Source organism: Thunnus maccoyii, chromosome 6 (genome assembly GCF_910596095.1).
Source record: "Thunnus maccoyii chromosome 6, fThuMac1.1, whole genome shotgun sequence".
In the NCBI taxonomy this organism is placed as follows: Eukaryota; Metazoa; Chordata; class Actinopteri; order Scombriformes; family Scombridae; genus Thunnus; species Thunnus maccoyii.
In genome coordinates, this window is record NC_056538.1 from 20,150,690 (window position 1) to 20,169,212 (window position 18,523).

The following is an 18,523-nucleotide window of genomic DNA, read 5'->3' on the forward strand; positions in this document are numbered from 1 at the left end:
GACTCCCTGCAGGAAACAGGAGGGTTGTTTTCCCTTTCCACTGGAGCACAACTAAACTGTTTCAGTAATAGTTTTGGCCAATGAGCCATTGTTGGATGTTTACATTTTTCAAAAAAAAAAAAAAAAAAGTACCGGAAATGTACCAAACCATGAATTTTGTGTACCGTTACACCACTGAACAGAAGCATATACATTTATACAAAGTCATTTAGTGACGATGGTGACACATAGATATATCAGGAAGAGTGACATTAAGCCTTTAGGTCCAGTGTAGCATTGATGGCGCAGGATGACAGTCTGCAAATCTGTCCAATCAATGAGTCACTTTGTATTCATGTTTACCTATCTTGGTTTGTCAGTAAAAAGCCATCGTGAACAGACCAGAACTAAAAAACAACAATGAATATATAATTTTTTTCTTTGCTCTGGACCATTAGAACCAAACTACTGTTGTGAAAACACCTTAGAGGAAGATTTGAGGCTCACCTCGTTCTCGTCTTGTTCGCTCAGTGTCACCTCACTGTTGGAGCGCTGCCTCAATGGGGGGAAAACACGCAGGCTCAAGGGTGAACCTCTCTCACCGCCAAACCCTCCACCTCTGAACTCTACATCCTTGGACCGTCGTCGTGGCAACCTGGCGACTCCACCCCGCACCAACCCGATTTCAGAAGAAAAAACTGATGAGGACATTGAAGTGGAGCAGTCATCTCCATGGTGATTGTTGCCATATTGCCCATTTTCAAGCAGCGATTCCCGGGACTGCGCTCGACGTGGGGGCCACTCTGCAATACGCGCCCGAACACCCATTTTGGGTACTGAGATGCGTGGTTGCATCGCCGGGTCTGTGGGGCCAGGCACCAAGTGGCCATTGGGGGTGTGACGAAACGGAGTGTGCTGGGGTAACCCTCCTCCTCCCCCATCTAGGAGGTCCGAGGAGGTGCAGGTGACCCCTCTGTCTCTGTAGTTGTTCATGGCACCCCAGGAGAGCTCAGGGCAGGATAGAGGCCAGGTGGGCAGGGGGCTGGCATCCCATGTCAGGAGGGGTGCTAGAAAAGAGGGAGAGGGGGGGCCCCACACACACTCTGCTGACGGTGCTGCGGCCTCCAGCTCCCAAAAACATTGCGGGAAAGACTTCACTGATCCATGACGGACCCGTTTGAGTAAAGACTGTTCCTCTTCTTCTTCTTCTTGGACTATTTTCAGTTTAATGCAGATCTGAGGAAAGAAAAACAAGGAAAAAACAACATATAATTTCCAACAAATCAGCTTCAGATCATCAGCACAAAACCTCTAAAACCAAAACAAATTAGATTTGAAATACATGTTGTAAATCACACAGCTCGTGTGACCCAAATTCTTTTCACAGACAAAAAGAGAAACTGAGCAGTGAATTCTGGAAAGAGCGAATCACTCAACTGTAAAACAATGTAAGACTGATAACACAGAGAGAGAGAGAGAGAGAGAGAGAGAGAGAGAGAGAGAAAGAGGGAGTGAGAGAGAGAGGAAGAGAATAAGGTGCGGGGATATGACAGAGGATTTCTCCCATTGAGGCTAATCTTCAGGAGGCTGACAAGGGATATTATTATCACACACACAGTGCACTCGAGTGCATGTGCGTGCACACACAAGCAGTCATATACCCACAGGACATGAAGGCTCTGGCCGCTCTGCTGCAGATTAAAACCACTGAAACACTCAGCTAATATTATCGGACTAGAAAGTAATAGATCCCAACAGAGGAAAAGCTCAGTGCACAATTTAAACACTTCAGCACTCTGGCAAATTCTCTGCTCACGTCTTGTATAGCCTAGATGAGTGTTAAGAGTATGCAGTGTATGCTGTGTGTATGTGTCTAATGAAAATATGTATGTTTGGGTAATTGAGGATTGAGAGGTGATTGCCCTGACTGGTTTACCGGCCGTCCAGACATGACAGCTCGTGACTTATTTTGTTGTCAGCTTAGCACAGATCGCCACATAGCTGAAGCTGAGACAGACAGGAGTTAAAGCAGGACGTCAGGAGAGAGAGAGAGAGAAAAGGGCGAATGCACAAAGTGACCCAACAGCTGGAGGGGTGAGGTGGGGTAAATCCAGAAATAGAGTGATTGGACAGACTCAAGAAAGAGCGAGGAGGAGAGCGGTACATTGCTCAGTGAACCACAGCGGCATGCTTTAATGTGACAGTCACATAACATCAGGTCTTAAGAAATCCACCAGCCTTGTAAAGACTCTTGTTTACTCAGAGGTATCTTACGTCTCTCCTGAGGTTTAATGTAATGATTTTTTTCAGATATTAATGTCTTACATGATCACTGCTTGTGCACAGGAATACTAACAGAGTGTCTTTTGACCTTATTATTCCTTATTAAAGGTTACTTGTTGTTTTAGTGATCTAAAAAGCTAAACGAGTGCAAATGTTGAACTCAGTGTAAGGCTCCCAGCAGACTGAATCATTTTTCTTTTTTGGTTTTCAAGTCGTGGTCAAAGTTTTTAGGTTGTGAATACAGTGTGACCTGTTGAAAAACATTATAATGACAGTCTGTGGTGGTGGTTAGATATTCTGTATGAGTACTTCAGCTAAATATGTAAAATTTAAATGTTCTCTATCCATCTCTGCTGTATTCAAACTGCTAGTGCTTCTTTTCCTTTCTGCTAAATTTCCTTTTCCATTCTCGAGTTTTTGTCTAATCTTATTCTCTACATAGTTCTCCATCCTTGGATTAAAGCTCTTTTATCTCCACGAGTCTCTTCTAAAACCACCAAAGTAATTCAAATACGGGCAAAGGCCAAACGAACATCTGCATATATACCTTTTACAATGTGCTTGTTAAATTTAAGACTCACCAGTTTCACTCATTCCCTCTTTAGATCCCTGCATCGTGCTACTCCATTGTACAATGACTCCATTTAGCTTGCATGTTACTCAAAACCTTCATCTCATGCCGCACTTACACCTGTTTTGTCTGCGGCACAATCTGCAGAACACAGCCCATCGAAGCAGTTTATTCACCAGTATGTTCCGTTTTTATCCAGATAACACTTGACCTTTCATATTTCACAACTGTAAAACTGTCTTCCACTCTGAATCAGACGAGAGTGTTAACATTATTACGCTTCAGACAAAAGCAATAAGGAAATTTATCATATGATGCAACCACAAGCAGACACACACACCCACACACCCACAAAGTTTAATTGTACTATCATTTGAACTGGTTCACATCTAACATCATTAAAATTTAAGCACTTTCATCGATCGCACTGCTGTTTCAACATGCAAACATTGGGTTTAAAAACTAGAGGAAGCTACACTTGTCTAAATGAAAAAGGGTTAAACATCTACCAGCCAGCAGAAAGCAAACATTAGGAACTGTTTTGTTGTGAGAACAAATCTGCTCGTCTTTCTCCAGCTGCTTCAGTTTTTGTGAATCCCACAAATGTCAACTCCTGTGGTGACTATCTTGTTATAAAGTCCGATTTGCATAACGTTGAGCTTTTCATTGTGTCAAGGCAGCTCAGAGTGGTTTGTGTGTCTTTTATGATAGACAACGCCTTCTTATGAGCCCTCACTGAATTCATTTCTGGCCCCAAGACTGCATTACTCATTCACTCATACATGCACACAAGCACCATCAACAAAACTCATTCACAGCAAACAAAATCCCCCTATAGTCATACAGCCGCGCAAATGTATCATGTCTTTGTTTTGGAGAACCACAGGCACCTCCGGGCCAAAGGCTCCCGCTCTGATCATGCTTTCTGACAGAGTCTTTCCTCATCCGGAGGGCTGTCCTGTGATCCACAATCAGGCCCAATCCCAGATTATCCGGCCCCAGCTGCAGGAGCTGCAGAATGGTTTCATTATGTGTCTGAGGTGCCTGATGAGAGAGGCGATGGAGTCAGTGCGGTCTGATCTTTACCAATGACGTCTGTCAAGATAGATGGCCTGTGAGACAGCTCATCTGTGGGCTTGTGGTGCTTCTAGCAAAATCAGTACAACAAAAATCTGAGAATAAAAGTCTACAGTCTAACATGTTAATGTTTTACATGTGTTTACACATGTTTATGTTCACCATCTCGGTTTAGCGTGTTAGCATGCAAACACCTGCTAATTAGCACTAAACACAAAGTACACCTGATGATGGGAATATCATTAGTTTTTCAGGTATTTTTGTCATAAACCAAAATACTAGACAAACTAAAAAGTTTTCCTGATGGTGGTGCTAAATGAAAGTCAGGAGATCACAAAAATATTCCAATTCATCCTGAGGGGAAAATGAATGTCTGTAACAAATTTCATGGCAATCCATCCAACAGTTGTTGAGATATTTCCAACCTTGCCATCCACAGAGGCATGCTGCTAGCATGACTAAAAACAAAAGAATATCTCATGCTCTTTTATCCTGACAGGTTAATCGGCTCAATAGCGATGTGTGTCTGGCCTGGCGTGGTAACACATGTTATCACATCTCAAAAGTTGACCCATATCCTTTTTCTCACTTTACTTTCCACAATCTGCCTTTCAACCACAAAGCTGACAATCATCATTTTCTGTATTACTCATCACCAAATAACAAATTAACATAATGATATGTTGCTCTCAGGTTGTTGAAAAAAGCAGAATTACAACTTAAACACACTTAAATTATGTTAAAAGGGGGTAAAATACAAGGACAGCAGGGATTTACTATAATCACAAATCTGTCAAGATGTGCTAAAACAGAAGTTACCATAAGATTAGTGTGTGTAAAAAAAATCATCTAAACTCAAGGCCCACTCACTAGTGTATTCACAGCTTTCAACAGTCTCTCACGGTTTTCATCAGTAAGCAGAACTGACAAACAATTAGGGCTGTAGTCTCCTGGTCGACTGGTCGATTAGTTGGTTGATATGCTCTCATCCGACCAAATTCTCATTGGTCGAATAATTGCTGTTACTTTCATAAGGAGAAAAGTGCTACATCAACAGCCTTCCAGGATTAATCCATTATTTCCTGCGGCGGGAGGGACAGACTAACAAATAACCTGTGAAAACGGGAGTGTATACTAAGTGTTTACTGAACGTTTATTGAATCAGCGTTTCTCCTACAATTATAACAACAAGAACCCCCGCCAGGCCAAAAAATTTTTTTTCATGCCAAAAATAACACCAAATATCCATTCATTCGGAAATTGATAGCCTCTGTGCAGCGCTGTTCTGATACAAGAGTCGACCTCTGTGTCGTTGCCTGGGAAACTCTTGGTGACGTTGCTCCGTTAATGAGTATGTTTGTGTAGCGAGTAGGAAAGCGATCAGCAGGAAGGTGACGGTGGATGCGAGCGGAACAGAGGAAAAGGATAGCGGTGAGTTGTCAGTCTGGCAGTAAATGTACAGTACAGACTACAGTGTGTCACTTAATAAATGCTAAAAAAGTCACGTCTGTTGTTTCCCCAAATGCTGGAAAAGTGAAGGGGGTTAGCTCCAAAGTTAGCAAGTTGAGTTCACTGCACTGCACTCTGTCCCGTTCCCCCGCGACTAATCGATTAGTTGAAGATTATGTACGATTTCAGTCGACCAAGATTTTCTTTGGTTAACTACAGCCCTACAAACCACAACCAAAAGTGTTATGAGGGGAAGAAACATCCACACAATCTTTTACCCAAAAAACAGCATCAGTATCTGATCAGATCATCAGTTTCAAACACTCAAACAGTAAATTTGTAGCAACAATTGCAAAATATCAGTTTAGTTTAGGGCTACAGCTATTCTTACACTGTGCAGAGGAGGGGAAGCGCCAATACACTGTACATCACAAACCACATATCGGGGAGCTAAATGTGAAAGGTTTTTTGCTCTATTGATGAGATAAAGGTGACAGCTGGGGGGTGGGGGGCATATTCAAAGTAAACCACTACTTTTTAAACCAAACAACAGCATATTAAAATATGATTATCAACCAAGAGCAAGAAGGAAATCTCTAGAAATCCAGAGAAGATCCGTGAAGAGAAAGAATTAAATCTGTATACACATTCAGCTTTGGCCCAGACATCAGAAGATAAAGCACAGACATTTAATGCCTTTTAATTACTCACATACAGTAATTAGTTAGCTCAAGGATGTACCTCCCTTGTTCTCACTCCCCCCGTCTCTCCCATTCATGCTCCCTTTCTCCACGCCCGCTCCGACTTGTTCTGCATGATGCAGGCTTGGCCCAAGCACCGCAAACACACACCGAGGCTGGTAATTACACTGGTTAGATGGTAGTAATGACAGAGTTAGCAGAGGAGTGCAGCTTCCAGAGGAATGAGAGTATTCGATGTGGAGGAGGGTGCTGCCTCTGCTGCTTGCTGGTATGTCAGAGCAATATGGGCAGACCTGAGATCAGCACGGAGTGCGAGTGAGAGCTCGTCAGATGAGGAAGGATAGACCTGTCGTATGTTTCTGTCTCAGTCATCGCCAAAATGGAAAGCAGTCTAATTACAATTGAAACTGAAGCAGAGAAAGCAAAAGTCACATGATAAGATGTAGGTACAAAGAGACCAAACACCAAGGTCTTCTGAAAGTCAATCTAATCAATAATATAAAGCAAACATGAACTGATGTAACAGATCTCTAAAAAAAAAAAAACAAACTCCAGACAATTACAGTTATTGTGCGTTTTTAAATTCAGCAAACGATGCCACAGCGAGCTAGATTATGGGCTGGTTTGAGGAACAGATGGTGGTACATATGACTGGCAGACGGCAGACAGGAGCAGAGGAGAGCGGGACGCTGTAATACAACACAATACAGTGCTGGCAGGCAGCCTGGGGACTGTACATCAAGCATTCATGCCACCACGGCGTCTGACAGAGGAGACAGAACAGGAGGCGCTATCAGCTCTCTGCTGACCCTAAACTCTGCCTCGACGACCTCATGTCATGTAGAAGTGAAGAGCTACTCGAGTTAGAGAAGTGAAAGTGAAAGATTAAAAAATAGAGTGACTATTAAAGTGAAGACATAAGCTAAGACTTAAGTTATAAAAATTAAAACTTGACTTGGGAAAAAAATATTCAATTTAAAGCTTTAAACAAAACAACAGAACATAAACAATTTGGATATTTTAATCATTAGACAAATGCATTCAAAAAACTCTCAGTGACTACTAACACTACTAACAGCTGTGTTATTTCAGATGATAGGTTCACATTATTTTAAACTTCTTAAAATAATACCTAAATGCCAATATGTACATTAAAAGAGTTATTGATCGCTGTAATCGTTCTAGATTTTGTCGCTGATCACTTACAGCCAGTATGGTTAAAATGAATGATTACAGCACCCCTAAATGTATTTCTGTACATGCAGCTTTGTGAGTGTTGTTTGAAGATAGACTTGATAGAAGATAAGAGAAATGTGAACTTATCCTTTAATGGTAACCAGTCAGATACTTGAGAGACTTGAAACTCAATTACAATCTGCTTTTGAAGACTGACTTGAAACTTGACTTTAACTTGACTAAAAAATACTTTAAAAGAGTTTCGGTATAAAAGCAACAGGTATATGCCAAGAGTCTGAAATTGAAAGAGATCAGTGATCTTCTATAAGTTCAGTAGTATCATTAACAGGAAGTGGTAGAGGTGAGGTGTCTGGGGTTACTAACTGAGTTCAACGGCCGGATGCAGTAAGTTCAGTTTCATTGTACTCTGGAGTCTGGAGTGGAGCAGTCGGAAAGGCTCATGATCAGAGGTTACAGGATGACTGCCAGTGTCTGTCTGCGTTTTCCTGATGTGATTGTGGAGAGAGACTGTTTTCCCTCTACAAAAATAGATTTGATAAACAAATTTAATGTTGCTCTGGCATAGAGTACGTGCTAAATGGAGCTACGGTGCTCTGCTTCGAGCCAGACATCATTCTTAACCCCAGCTGTAACAGAACTGTGTTTTCTTTCCCTACAGCAGGAAATCTTCCTCCACAACTAGAAAAATGCAAATAGTGAGGAGTCATCATTCCAATCGGTCAAGCTCCATGATAAATGCCAAAAACTGAAGCCGTTCTCCATGTGCAACACGAATTGTAGGGAATCCAGGAAGACGCCCCAGAGCAAACTTGAATCTCAGAGACAAACTACCCCGAGTCCCTGACCGCCTACTGCAACAACAAAACTCCACAGGAAGCTGCAAAAACAACACTGACATATCAGAACATTGGGCTGGAAGGAAACATTCAGTTGAAGCCTCTGACTCTGGTCTATATTGGGCTTGTAAGTCTGTTTGGCTTATCTGGAGGCGACATCTCTCCCTCTCAGACTGCTTTATGAAGCCACAGCTCTCTCCCTGTCGCCCTGCTTTCCTTTCCACTCACTTTCTTCCTCAGTCTTTTCCTCGAGTCCCTCCTGACCCCGCTGTCATTGTCTCCATTGATTTCCGTCTACATTGTTTTGCTGAATCCCGCTGATGTCGCTTGTGTCACTTCCATCTGCCTGTCTGTCTGTCAGGTTGCCGTCCCATGACACTGAGGCAGCTCGAGGAAGAGGACGATCAGGGGTTGGGGTGAAAAGAGCAAGACGCGTTTAGGAAGAGTAGATAAAAAAAAAAAAAAAAAAGCAGCTTCCCAAACACACATTCAGACATCCATGTAACAAGCCTGATGATTTGCATCCAGTTGGAGGATCAAGAATCGCAGCCCACATCATCATTCATCATCATAGTCATTTACTGGTTTATCTGTGATGACGGTGGTGAGAGAGGGAGTAGGAGTTGAGGAGGTGGAAGTGGAGAGGAGAAACATCAACACACAGGGAGGCGAATATGTAAAAGACACTACTACATTTTCCTTATTGAGAATTCATCCCTGCAGATAATTTTTTCTTTTTTTTGCTTTCAACCCCTCACAGGGAGGTCAAAGGGATTCAGTGTATTGCTCGGAGATATTTCAACAAAGTAGAGACTTGCTGGTGAAGGGTCATGAACCCGAGACGTCTGGTTGAAGGATGGCCTTTCTAACTGAAAGCAATTAACTGTTTAACAAGCAAACTCTACTCAATAATATGAGCACATCCTCTTCCAGGGTCTGTTTCTCTGCATGTAGTTTCATGGTAAAATAAATATATTCTCAGTGCAGCTTATATGTCAACCGACAAATGACAGGAAACTGAAGTACAGAAATGCAATATGTCACCATCCTATAGTTTGTCCACCACAGAGTAGTGACATGTTTATTATTTAGCTGTTAAACGTCTTGCCCAGTACATTTCTTGGTCGCGACTGTTGAAAAAACAAACTTAAGGGACCATTAGCTAAAGAGTTGTATAAAGAAAATAAATAATGGACAGTATCATAATTGGATTTTTTAAAACGCTCTATATGGGGCTCAAAAATCCTGCACTTTCAGTCTCTCTCTATGTGTAAAACTGTATATAGATATGAATAACCAGGCAGGACTGTCAGATTCTGGCTAACCAGGCAAATTAAATACCTGACAAGAAGTCATATCCAATATTTATGCTGCTCATTGCTTTGCATCATTACCCGCTCTAAGCTAATACACTCAGAGATATTAATGGGATAGCTCCCATGGTGTAAACTGTATGGAAAAATATGTACCGCATATGCCATCATATTGCCGAACCCTGATGGCAGGTTCCTCCAAAATGTGTTTAGTTACTGAATACTCTGCTTCCTAGTGCCATGTAAGAGAATCACAGACATCCCTCACATCAATATATGGTTGAAAATACTAGAATGACAAAATGATAATAATAAAGCTTTGACAGTAAAAGAATAAAACAACAAATAACTTTGTTTACCCTAAAGTTCAACACAGATAGCATCAGCACAGAGAGTGTTTATGCTCTGGGAAGGTGTTGACAGGTCAAAGTGCTTCCTGAAGCAGACAAAACTAAAGTAAATCAAAAGACACTGCTGATAACACCACGTTCTTCACATCCAGAATAAAACTAAAGAGACTTGTGATGTTACTTGGATAACAAAGAACTAGTATTATGGGAGTTCCTGTTAAGCTACACGTTGTGTTTTCTGACAGTAGCTGCTGGTGAAGCTCTCCTATTGAAGCACGTCAGGTGACCTGCTTTTCATTATCAGAACGAAATGCAGATGAGGACATTCTTTTTGTACTAAATAGCAGAGCAGACAGCTTACTCCTGCACTGCAGAAAAATATCCAGGTCATCAAGTTAATTAGCCTTTGCTATCAAGTTTTTGAGTCTCACTTTTCTCATAAAAACACTCAAATATTCTGCAAGTGAAGAGAGTTAAATGTCAGAGTTACAATGAAGCAGAACAAAGCAGATAAATCTAGTATCAAGACAAGTTTGTTACTAGATTGAGAGTACTAGATCGACCACACAACATGTTCCTATCACCTATACACACACAGACACACACACACAAACACACAAATCAAAACCAAACACAGTGAGAGCTTTCATACTGGCACTGGCAAACAAATACTGGCTGATTACAGCTATCAGAATAGAAATGCTTATATTAAAAAAATCAAGTCAGTTCATAAAAAGTGAACCAAACAGCCCAAAACAAATGGTTTAAAGTGAGCTAAATGTTACAGTCTGTCAAGGTAAAATCCTTAAACCTCAGATTACAATTAACATACAAGCGTCTGCTTAATAATTAAAATCACACTTTTTCACACACATACAGATGATCACATGTCCTAATTTTACCTTGTTCTGGTTTCAGCTGCACAGGTGAAGCAGATGTGGTAATGCAGTGCAGAGGAGGGAGCCCAGTTTTTCACTCTAAAACAAGAAATGGAGAGAAATAAACATCACATTAACCTGAAGTTTAATGTTTCTTAAGTTTACACACTCAGCCATACTGCAATGTTGCATTATTTAAATAGTTTTATGTATTTCACATAAGCTGTTAGTGTTATAATTGAGGGTGTGAACAGTGTGCGCTCATCCACACAGACACACCTATTGTTTGTGAGGAGTCTGAACAAAAATGCCTGAGGCTCTCTGTACTGTAAACACGTTTGCATACACACAGACTGACTCGCACACAAACACCACATTATGGAGGCTTTGCTGTGTTTTGCATCTCCAAAAACTGATGTTTTAATATCAACTCGAATATTGAACCATGAATAACGTGCATGATAAATGAAAACAGCTGATGGATTCATACAGCATCTCTTCTTAATTTCCTTCCTCGTCCTCACAACTGAACTCCATCTTCCGGCTCTTTCTCGAGAGAGAAAGAGAGAAAGAGAGAGAGAGAGAGAGAGCAGATGGAAATGCAGAAGGAGAATGGAGGCAAAGTGAAGGAGGCTGTGCAGTTTGATTAGAGGTCGAGGGGCCTAAGAACAGAGGGGGGAGGGCTCTTCAAGTACAAGTATGGCATAAAGAAAGGGGTGAAGTGGGGCCAAGAGATGGGGGCAGGTGGGAATCAGCAGACATTATATCCTTAGGGGGAGGCCCATTACTGTCTGACAAATACAGTTCTAATCAATACTGATCAATCAAGGCCCACTTACCCTGCCACGGCAAGCATAATAACGCGGTCTTTAGCAGAAGAGGGGGGCAGGGGTGGATAGGGGTCAATGATTGTGCGAGTGTCTATTTTCCTACAGGAAAGCGTCTGTCCTTAACAAAGCTGGCAGCGTCAGCATGGATTTAAGGCTCAGGCTTCACTCCACTGCCCTGAAAATGAAATTAAACTGTAAGTGAAAACTTCCCAACCATGACTCCACAGACCCCAGCCTCAAAGTGATTATATGGCCTCATTTTACAGCTTCTGTGAAAGGTACTGTATGCAGCCACTATCGCACACACTCAAGTACACATATCACATTAGTGGAGCCGAATCCCAAACACAAACAAACAGAAAAATAAAGAAAATGTCACAAGGATTGCGGCAGGCAACTACAAAGTTACATTAAACTGAGTTGAATGTAAACTAGCAGCATGAGACAGGTTTAAAAGGGCTTTGACAGGTTTTATCTAGAGAACTAGTTTTCCTGCCAGCACCTGACTCAAGTCCAGTGCAGACTACATGACTTGCCTGTCCTATTCTGAGATCTGAGACAGAAACCGTGAAGTGAAGAGTTCATTCCAGTTGCTTGAGTTACTTTAAGTGGTGTCGAGACACATCTTCACCTCTTCTTGAACTGTCCGAGACACTAAAATTTTCATCATAGCCAAAAACACTTGTAACTGGTGCACCTCGGACACTATTCTTACATGGGAGATGAGCAGTATCCAGTGAGTGCATCAGGAAACTGGAGGCAGAAAAGGAAGGAGGCTGCAGACACACACTTCTTGCACGTTTTTGTTGCATACTGCGATCATTTGCACCTTTCGCAGATCTCTGCACCTGAATCTTGTAATGACTTCACCTGGGATGAGTTTAGTGTAGGTTGTGCACCCACAAACCAACATGACAACGGTCTGGGATTGAACAAGGTCTTATAGTGTGAGCAGTACAGTCATTCTGAGATGCTGAAAGTCTTCTGGCTTTATGTGTCACACAACCACATTATGGCACAGACTTGAACATTTAATGGCAGACAAAGTGGTCAGACGTTCAACAACAGTGGAGGCACTAACACAGCTGGTAAACCACACACAATGAAAGTACAACCTCACATGTTACAGGATTGAATTGTCACCTCTGTGTCACTGTTTGGTGTGACTATCAGAAAGCTGATGTCCATGGAATGGCTGCTATTCCTGAATGACCTGTGTCTCAAAACAAAACCTAGAGCACTTCTTTCAACCATTTTCTTATGTCAACAAAACATGTCTGTGGAAGATGGTGGATCTCCAAGAGCAACAACAGCCAACGTTTCCAATCCGCAGTGTCTGATGCATCGCCTGACATGACGGTAAATGTCCCCAGACACACTGGAACAAGTTGAACAGAGGATTCATAAGCACCAGGATGAAGACAAATGGCCTATGTGGCTTCCACAAACACCAAATCTAAACACCAGTGAACCTCTACAGAAAAGCAGTGAAGTGCAGAGAGCAGAGCTGAATCCAGAGCGGACCTCCGCACGTGCCCGGTGGAAAGTCGATGACTTGTGCGACTGAGACTCTGGTTAAGTCTTAAGAGTCTGCAGTATATTTAGTCGTGGAGTCATTCTCTGTGGCTCTGAATCCTGCCAGACAGAATAACTGTCACACAGCCAGAACAAAGTTGGCTTCCTCCCTCTGTGTGTGTGTGTGTGTGTGTGTGTGTCTGTCTGCGTACACACACAGTATGTTTTAAGAACAGTAGGACTAAGAGTTCACCATAAATAATTCTATAAAATTCATCTTGTAGGAGTGTTTCAGAGAAGCGCAGTTGAGCGGATAAAAAGAGAGAGAGTCTGTATATTTGCCTGCGGGCGTGTCTGTGCCTTCACCATCATCGGCATCATGTTGTGATTAAGATGGGATTACTGTCACAACTCAGATGCATGAATATTTTACAGCATTTGTTGAGTCAGTACTCCTCCAGAGTTCAGCCTACTCGAGTTTTTAATCACACAGTGTGTTGAAAAAGAGAGGTCTTTTCTAGATAGCTGAAAAGTCATCATAATATCTGTTCTCCTCCTACTCTCTGAGTCAAATGAACACTTACATGATGTTAAAACATTCACTGATTTTGCTTAAGTTTTCCAAAATGTAAATGTAAAGACCTTTATATCTGTTCATAGTATGTGAGGGTGTGTCCAGAAAACAACCAATACTGGTGTAAATTTAAGCATGTGAATGTTTTGCCTGATCTCAAAAACTTAAAAAGCTATTCAGATCTATTCATTTGTTATTGTATAAAATGTCAGATAATAGTGAAAAATGTTGGATAATTTACCACAGCTCAAAGTGACGTCTTTAAATGTCTTATGTTGTTCGACAAACAGTCCAAAACTCAAATTTGTTCAGTTTACAATTATATAAAAACAGAGAAAAGCAGCAAATCGAAAAAAATGAAAATCTAAATAATTTGATCAACTAATCACTGTAGCTGTAAATTCAAATATCAATTTCTAAAAGACAAAACACACGTGGCAATTGAAAAACAAAATGGTTTAATCTTGGAATGTTATCTTAGTCACATAGTCAGACTTTTTGATAAATATGTAGCCTACTGTGTCAACATACAGTTGGCGCTGGGGATGGCTGCCTCGGTGTGTCGGTGCACAATGTTTTGTCTTATTACGTTTTTGATCTAACATGGCGTGTTACACTAACACAACTTGTATTATTATTATTAACAGCACACTGCACATACTGTTTACACTATGAACAGTCCTGGTCAATATTTTGTACATTTCATTTAATTCTCTTCAACTTAAAATTTAAATTTGTAGCAGTTCTTCTCACTTAGAATATATTTTATGTATTTGTTTTTATTGTAATATTGTTTTTATATTATTTAGGATTATTTTATTTTGTGTATATTTTGACTGTTATGCACCACAACACCAAGGCAAATTCCTTGTACGTGCAAACATTCTTGTCAATAAACCTGGTTCTGATTCTGAAAAACACACAAATATTTACATCAACTTTTTCTTGTAACTTTCTCTTTGAAGAAAAAATCTCACTGGAACTGGACACAGTTTAGTGTTCTCTGAATACTGTGAGTGTGTTTGCATATAATGCTGTAGTCTATAGTGTGTAATAAGTACACATGCTGCAGGAGAGGAAGGAAACCCCCTGCAGAGAGGGGTGGGCAGCCCCATTCACACACCAACACTGGGAGGTGGGGACTGTCACACTTTCATCCCTTTCAGATCTCCACTCCTCTGCACGCCCCTCTGTCTTCCCCGTGATTCTCGCCGTCTCATCTTATTCAAACTGAAAAGGAGCTATGGATCTTTTGGGGAGGGAAAAAAAAAAGACCCTGTTTCCTTCCTCTGAGTCGCACAAGTGAATGACACGTGGCTCTGTCCAGCTGAAAAGCTTCCCGCAGGGCAGATCTTCATTAAGATGAAATCTGGACTGAGTGGGAAAGTGTTGCATGAGAGCAAACCACTGGAAACCTGAATCAAACCAGACACTGTGCTTTAAACGAATCCCTATAAATAAATCAAGCTGAGTGTTGCTCTGATCGATTTGGTAGCTGATCAATATGAGCAAAGGTTTATTCGAAATATGAGATTGATGATCAGCCTATCCAGCAGTTCCAGTATGAATCTGCAGCGTAAGCAAGCCCCGTTAGTATTATCTGATACACGTCAAGCAGTATATTATTATCCTCTTGCAACATGTCAACAAACACATGTTTACTGCTCCATCAAAACTGTTTAATTATATGTTCAGAAAGCATTTTCGGAAAGAATCCTACAATTATGTATCAAGACTGATATTTTTTTTAATTACTTGCTAACAAACTGATGATTACACAGTAAAAACTTTCTAATCTGAGCCTCCTTAACACAAACAAAAACAACAAACTAACTCCAAATCAGACACCATTTTTAAGGAAAGTCCACTGGCTGCGTGTGCTGCGACTCTGGGCAACATAAGAGGAAAATACAGTGATGAAGTCATATGCAATACACAGAGCTCCTTTCACCAAAAACCACTTGGAAATGCTGCTGTAGCTGTTTGATCGCTATGCTGTTGCTGGTTGCCATAGGAACGGGAAGGTGCACTGGCAAGAAGCCGTATGGTGTAGGCGGCGGGCCGCAGACAATCAGGACACAACCTGAGAGCGGAGCAGTAAATAACAAGACACAACGCAGTAATCTGCACAACAGTTGGTCACTTTGCAGTCTGATGTTGTCACTGCAGCAAAGCTCACACACAACTGGTAACAACTTTGCTCTTTAAAAAGGTGCTGCAGTGAGTCTTTGTTATCTTTCTTTCTTTTCTTTTCTGTCTGTCAAGTGTTCAACCAACTGTCCTGAGATCTGTTCACTCTCCCTCTGTGGTTTAATCAGCCTGTCCATCTCCCCCCGTGCGCTCTCTGCAGACTACTCACAACCACGTGCCATTCAAGCATCAAAGCATGTTTGAATGGGCTCCAAACTCCTCCTAGACATGAAAAAGCTTAGGGCTGTAAAAGTGCACTCCTCAGCAGACTTCAAGCATCTGTTACTTGTTTTTGTTTCCATAACATAATCCGGTCTGGCAAATTCTTCACATTTTCTATAGATGGTCATCTTAAGACGGTATCTACGGTACATTAACCAGCCATATGCCAACCTCCCGCGCCAGCTATATGGAGAGGCTTTTCAATTACATCTGCAAAGCTTGAACCTGGTGACAGAGTAAGCACAGAGGATTAGCAGAGGAGGTTAAGGGGAAAATTAACTGAATGACTTTGAAGTTTAGGGGTGAAGTGACCGCAGAAGCCCTCAGTGTCTAAGAAAAGGCTCTTCACGCAGGGCTGATCAGTCAGTACTAAACAGTAGCGTACATGTCCTGGCCACACACTGTGGATTCTTAGAGAGACAAAGCCTGCATGTTCAGCGCATATCTCATATAGAAGGGGGGATACATCACCACGCAGACATTTTCTCCACACGCTGCCATTCTCCCGGCTCATCAAGGCATATCACCTGGCGTCAGGTGGCTGATGACACAGATAGACGATTACCATCTTGATTTTGTCAGCGAGCTACCTGTCGCAGCTGCTGCAGACCAGGCCCGCATTTAGCCTGACAAATTAACAAACTGCCAGACGCATTCCTGTGCAGTGATATGCAGGTCAGACACAAGACCACAACCAAGATGTGTTCGTTTTTGTCGAAATGAACACATCAGCCCACTGATTCTTTGATTCAAACTCAGGCCAGAGGGCACATTCCCGACAAGACTGACACGTGTTTCTTGGCTGTAAATACAGACGATTAAGTTTCAGCTTAATCTTCTGTTATCATACTTCAGATTTTAATGTTGAAACAGCTGTGTTAAATGACAACAGATGAGGTGTTCAAATTAGGGATGCAACTAATGATTATTTTCTTTATCAGCTCATCTGATGATTATATTCTTTATTAATCAATTATTTTTTTGGTCGATAAAAATTCAGAAACTATTGAGAAATGTCGATCACAGTTTGTTAAAATGTGACATCTTCAAATGTTTTGTTCTGTCCGAGCAACAGTCCAAAACTTTAAAAAATCAGCTTGTTTTGATATAAGACAAAGAAAAGCAGCAAATTCTCACAAATGAGAAGCTGGCAGTACGGGATGTCTGGCATTATTGCTTGAAAATTTGCAGATAAATATTCTGTGAATCTGCTAATTGATAATTGACTAATTGTTTCAGCTCTAATAATCAGCTGTACATTGTTGACAGACTCAACACAGACACAAACAGCACCTACGACTAGCTTAGACTCCATAAACAGCACAGAAACAATGATGATAATAAAGATACTTATCTGACTGCTCACAGTACAAAAACATGTGGGAGAGAGACAATAAGGAAGCCACACTACAAGCCCTCAGCTCAGCTGTTGGCCTTGGCCTCTGTCCCCATGGGTGTGCGGTGAGACTGGGTGTGTTTCTGTCTGGGGGTGTGTGTGTGTGTGTGTGTGTGCGCACGCAGCAGTGACGGCGGGTCCTCGGGCGGACTTACACCATCACAGCTGTTGCAGCTCCCAGAGAGATGTCTCAGGGGAGAACAGCGGGCTACTGCTACTCCACGCTGATTAACCTGATGGCGTACGCAGGGAGACAAACGCTCACTCACACGCACATTTACACACAGAAGCAGTGCTGCATTGTTTAAGTACAACACGTGGGATAATGTGGAATCACATAAGTATAAATACTGAATAATTTAGCTTATCTTCTATAGCAATAGGCAGTGGTTTGGGGATTTTGCTGCATCTCTTTGTGTTTTTACTCATTTTTGAATCATTTATTATCAAAATAAATATTTTATTTGCTTATGCTCACTTTGCTAGTTTGCTTAGATGGCTCAATTGCAGTGCAAATAAATAAGTAAAATGTTCCCTCAACACTGCATCAGACATCAATAAAACTGCCCAGCACACAGACAGAAGTTGAAAATAAATGCAACACCATAGTAGATGTGTGCTGCCAGCCCATAACTGTGATGTTTAATTGCTGAGGTGTTTGCATATCAGCTGGGAGGTAACAGAGTAGTAAAAAGAAAGGATTGTATCTGACTATTGCAGATCACAACAAGTGCAGGTGGAAAACACATGCTTCATCGCTATGATTAATCATTACAGACAGAAACTATACTCTTGTATAGGATCTTGCTTTGTCAAGAGACATCTGGGCAACACGCCCACCGATGCACTGCATCAGTGAGACATGCTTTTATAATTGGGAATAATATAGGATTCATGTTTGCTCACCTGTCAAGAGAATGACAGCTCTGAAGGCAGCTTGTGAGAGTAATTCAACTACAGTAAATACATCTGCCATATTAAATCTGTCTAGCACAGCAGTGATTAGCTGCCGTTTCCCCTTCATACACAAGTGCAGCTTGGAAAAGGAGGAACAGAGAAACTGTGTGGTGTGGCAGCAACAACAGATTATCAATTTGTGCTCCTGTTTCCAAAGACTCTCACCACTAAGTAAGAGGACTGGACAGCAGAGACAGATTTTCTC

General features: G+C 41.5%; 1 protein-coding gene across 2 annotated transcripts in view; it reads right to left on the bottom strand.

Moving 5' to 3' along the window:
- The window catches only part of sipa1l3 (signal-induced proliferation-associated 1 like 3), a 70,820-nt gene that overhangs the window by 26,204 nt on the left and 26,093 nt on the right, over nucleotides 1-18,523 (bottom strand). For both annotated transcript variants that reach the window (XM_042413849.1, XM_042413848.1), the window contains exons 2-3: nucleotides 10,659-10,733; nucleotides 487-1,215 (exon numbers count right to left, since the gene is read on the bottom strand). In XM_042413849.1, the coding sequence (XP_042269783.1) occupies nucleotides 487-972 (486 nt within the window). In that variant the 5' untranslated portion in view covers nucleotides 973-1,215; nucleotides 10,659-10,733. The remainder of the gene's footprint in view (nucleotides 1-486; nucleotides 1,216-10,658; nucleotides 10,734-18,523) is intronic.